Below are 4920 nucleotides of genomic sequence, written 5' to 3'. Positions count from 1 at the left end.
TGCAGAGCGGGGGAGACTCTGTGGTCAGAGCACAACACAGATTATTAGCCCAAATAAAAGAATTTATTTAACTATTTACACAGTTATGGAGCACACAGGGCATAAATCAACAGGGGTTAAATGCAATCCTCTTCCCCTACACACAGTACTCTCTACCTCTGGAGGTCGTGGGCTCAGGATAGGATCTCTCCTTGGATCGGCTTCTGTCTCTGCTTCAGCCTCTCTCTCTTGCCCAAGAGAGCAGGGAAACTTCCATTTATTCCCCAAACCAGCCGACTGTGGGGTGGCTGAATTTCTGCTGCCTCCCAGGGTTCCCTCACGTCTCTGGCTTGTGGCCTAGCTGGAGTCTATATTGATGCTGCCCTGCCCCTTGGGATGGTCCCTCTTTCCCCGCACTTTTTGGCCTTGGGGCAGCTGGGAACTGTAGGCCAGCAGATGAGGAAGCCCCATTCAACCCAGTGAGCGATACCCCTGCAGGCCCCTCTCTGGAACTACAGCTCAATTAAACCTTATGGGGGAACATTTTAAACAAACAACCACAGACGGCTGCCATCTTACAAACACAGGTAACTGCCATTTCGTTACACCTACCAATAGCTACTGAGGGGGAAATTAGTCCCACACAGAAGGCAAGCAGAAGAAGCGTCTTCGTCGAGAGAAAGTCGTTTGCCAGTAATTCTGACAGGGCACAGTGGCTGAAGGAGTGAGCGGGGAAGAGGAGCAGACCCAGCACCCGCCCAATGGCATGAGAGTACTCTTGAGTGGCGGCTGGGCAGGACTCGGGCAACACAGCCAGTGGATAGGAACACGTTCTGAGTGACAGATCATTGAGCCAACAGATTTGGGAGCATGTGGAATGTTCTGGAAAGTGCCATCCCAAATGACAAATTACTATATAGGGAGATTGCTGCAAATGCTTTCCAAAACTTGGAAAACTGGCCATTTCAGGATCATCTGTGCCTGAAGAATGCATGTTTTTCAATGCTGGCCTTACTGTGGAATGTCCATGGACAAGACTGAAACTGGAGCATGTCAAATATGTTAGTTTTTCCTTAGAAAAAGATCAGTAGCAGAGCTGATATATATATTTGTGGGCTAAACATATAGTGAGGTTGTTAATGTTTAAACTACAATTTTTTAAAGAATTTAAATGGCTGCTTTATTAAATGAAATTTATTGCCCTAAAACAATTCAGTTCACTCTATTATCACTCCTCTTGTTGCTCAAATATACTCTCTGAGACATTCTAACTGTATACAGATGCTCAGAAAAGGGATTAACAGCGGAGGGGTGGGAATAGCGAGTTCATTTTTTACGACATTTTATGCCACTGTTACATTGTGTAGGTTTTTTTAAACTGCTAATTGGGGGGGGGGGTTCCTTTTCATTCTGTCCTGATTTTAAGGCTGTTGATTTTTGTTCTACACTCCTGGATGTGAATCAAGTGTTCTTGCATCTTTGCATTGAAGTTGGACTACAGCTGCACTCTGAACAGTCAGTCCAAGAGTCAGGAACTTCCTGAAATGAAGAATGAGCCTATTTAGCGCAAGCAGATACTGAATCTTAATTTCTAAACCTGTAACTTCCCCTCATTTATTTGGCTAACCTGCACTGCTAAGCAATTTGCCTTCACAGAGACTGAGAAGTTGTGGCATAGTTCAGATCAGGGGTCATTTTGAGGGGAAATGACCCGGAATGCCAGGCGTCAAGTTGCCTGGGGAAGGGAAGGGCAGGCAGGCAGACATGCCTCCTATTTTCCCTGAGCCTCTCCGCTTTTGCAGAGAAACTCAGGGAAGTGGGGGGGGGATTTAAATGCCTTTCTTTCCCTTGCCCCACTTCTAAACATGCCTGGGTTCCCTGCCCGATCAGGTAGGCAACCCAGGCATACTTGCATGCATGCCCTTTGTCAGGGGGTGTGGCATATGCAAATGAGTTATGCAAATGAGCTCCTGTACCTCTTTTTCTATGAAATGACGCCTGGTTCAGATGCAACGCTGGAACATGGCTCATTAGTGAGCGAATAAGTCTGGAGGACCTCAGGCCTAGCTGGAGGCTTGTATTTTCCCAACTGTCCTCCCTTATATGAGGTCCCTTATATGAGGGAATCTAATGAAATACTTCTGCTTTCACAGCAAACGATGGCTTGACATTCAATCCAAACCGCAAACTATCATTTGCTCTCTTCCCTACAAATGACAATTAACCAAGTATTCCGTTAGATTGCCACCCATACAGAAAACACAGGTGGGGAGCATGCAAACCTGAAGATCCCCTAGGCATGTACACACAACCATGCACTGGCATTACATCTGAAAGATTCTGACACATCAAGGCAACACAGAGCATACACACTTTTTAGGTTTTGTTTACTTTACAACAAAAAGAAGTAGAACATAACATGGTAAATCTATTACAAACTGTCCCATAATTTTCATTGTACTGAAATTTGTGAGCTCCATGGGGCAGAGCTGTACGTCTGTGAGGGGGTGCATGTAAATGGACAGGTCTCAAGGGAAACTTCCTCTCGTCTTCCTGGCCAGCCTTCATCTGGGTGCATGGAGCCCACTGATCATGATACCTGTTCATATCTTCCAGCTATTCATCTGTTCCCTGCTCAAGTTCCCTGCCACAGCCAGGGGGAGAGAAGGAAGGAAGCAAGTTCCACCAAATCACAGACCATTTGTGCAGCTGAACCAGTGGGAGGGGATGGATGGTAATCTCAGTTTCTCCCCTTTTCCCCAACAAAACATGAGGGAAAGTAGCCATTATGAGCATCCTGCCAAAACGAGGAGTTGCTCAGAAAAAATATCTCCTGCTGTATCCACATGTAAATCACTTTTTTGGATGACAGCCTGTGTGCACCAAACTCACCTCTTCCTTGGTGAAATTCTTCTCTGTTCCTAACAGGTAGGGAGTGATGAAGCTCTCGCCAGGTCTGAGCTGGGTCATGAAGCCATAGAAGCAAAGGTAGACAACCAGGAACTTCCAGTGTGGATCTTGAGGGAGCTCAGAGGGATGCTCTCCTGGGGTTTCAGTCTCAGGCATAATTATCCAGGATCACCTCAACTCCTTCTAGGACAAAATGGTTCTTTCCAGTGAAGCTCCACGCACTTGGATCTGCCTTGGATCAGCCCCTCTGTCCCTCTGATGCATACAAAGTCTTCAGAAGAATGTCCTCCTGGTGTGTCTGCAAAAAAGCAGAATCTGGCATCAGATCAAGCTTCCTGGTAGGAAGATTATAAACTAATACCCAGCAATATCTTGCTTGGAATTTGTTTTTCTTATTTTGTAGCTACAAATATAGTACAAAAAATGTCCCCCGCACGCAAACACTTTTAAAAGGTCCACACAGCTATTCTAGAGTTGCCAGATCACAACTTCAAAAACAGAGATCAGAATTTATTCAGCTGGACTGCTGTGTTTCCAAACAAAGATAAAGTAACAATATGTATTTGTTTGTAATACTCATGTTCTGCCTTTGTTCCCAGAACTTACAACAGTTTTAGCCTCAACAACCACCCAGTGAGGTAGGCTAGGCTAGGCTGCAATCTCTCAAGCAGCATCACAACTGAGCTGGGATTTGGGTCAGGCTTCCCCCCACCCCACATATGCAAACCTAACCCAGTAGCAACTATATTACATTTAATTGTATTTATTTCTATGCAGACCATTTTTTAAGGGATGATTAGTTCCACAGCAGCTGCTGTGTTCAGAAAGAAAGAAAAATCTGGCATGCCTAATGCACAGGAATCATCCAGCCGTTAAAACACCTTTCTTCATTCAGGGTCAATCAGGCTCATTCAGCAAATTCGATATAAATTCAATGCTGCAATGCTTCGGTGGTATTGTTAAACCAAGTTAAGATGCTCCAAGATATTGTCAAGTTGCTGTGCGTTAAGGGGCAAAGGGTAATCTTTAGATAAAACTGCCCTCCTGTAAATTTAAATGGTTAAATGAAAAACACACATAATTCCCACATACAAAAATTATCAATAACGATGAAGAAAATTATGGGTACTTCAAATCAGGAAATAAAAAAAGGAAGCTTTTGTGCTGCTGTCCAGAGACTGATCCACCAACCCGTTGAGCAACATTCCTTCAGCTGCCTTTGAATGGGGCTAAATCATATTCGGTCCAAATATCTGTAGCGTCACAGATTTATGGCACAGGCTGAACACCTCCTCTACCAGTAACTGAACTTTTTCACTCTCTTTTCTTTTTCTTTTTTTACAACATAGTGGTCCGTTTTAAAAATTAACACAGAGTCACCAGCCACGCCATTGAGGTAGCAGGTGAGGAGGATGTCGCCAGGACGGGCCAACAGGTCTTACCAGTTGCCTTAATCTCAATCTCAGCTCTAACTGGCCCTTCCTGGCGACACCCTCCTCACCTGCTACCTGTATGTAATGGCTGGTGACTCTGTGTCAACGTATCTGAAGAAGTGTGCTTTGCACACAAAAGCTGACACCCAGAATAAAACTTTGCCGGTCTCAAAGGTGCCCGACTGGACTTGAACTTTGTTAGACTTCTACACTGTCTGTGCCCAAGTACATAAAGGATTAAAGCAATTACATTGTTTAAATCAGCACACTTTATTCTGACAACTGAGCAAACTGACCATGTTGTCCAGGGGCTCAAGCGGACATCACGTTGGTGTTACGCCAGCACAACAGAGCCACAAACCTGTGCATCTCCAGGATTAACTGGAAAGCAAAACAATTTCAGAAGAAGATAATTAGCCGTGACAATAACTGCTTCTCTGTCTCGCCACCACCCACCCACCCACATCAATATTATGTACCAATGATGCTTCTACTTACCCACACAGAAGTTACAAGCGCACAGTGGAGACACAATGAGCCCATGAAATCATGGAACCCACCGCACGCATCCTTCCATACACAACATATAACCAGGTAG

At 44.8% G+C, this 4920-nt stretch overlaps 1 protein-coding gene across 1 annotated transcript in view; it reads right to left on the bottom strand.

Annotated features, from left to right (window-relative positions):
- The window catches only part of SLC19A1 (solute carrier family 19 (folate transporter), member 1), a 30440-nt gene extending 25740 nt beyond the window's left edge, over positions 1 to 4700 (bottom strand). The window contains exons 1-2 of the mRNA XM_015413810.1: positions 4619 to 4700; positions 2872 to 3187 (exon numbers count right to left, since the gene is read on the bottom strand). Of these exons, the coding sequence (XP_015269296.1) occupies positions 2872 to 3045 (174 nt within the window). The 5' untranslated portion in view covers positions 3046 to 3187; positions 4619 to 4700. The remainder of the gene's footprint in view (positions 1 to 2871; positions 3188 to 4618) is intronic.
- Positions 4701 to 4920: the final 220 nt, after the last annotated feature.

This window comes from Gekko japonicus, unplaced genomic scaffold (genome assembly GCF_001447785.1).
Source record: "Gekko japonicus isolate JY-2015 unplaced genomic scaffold, Gekko_japonicus_V1.1 scaffold885, whole genome shotgun sequence".
NCBI classification, from domain to species: Eukaryota; Metazoa; Chordata; class Lepidosauria; order Squamata; family Gekkonidae; genus Gekko; species Gekko japonicus.
Note: the sequence above shows the minus strand (reverse complement) of the source record. Positions and strands in the feature narration are given on the sequence as shown.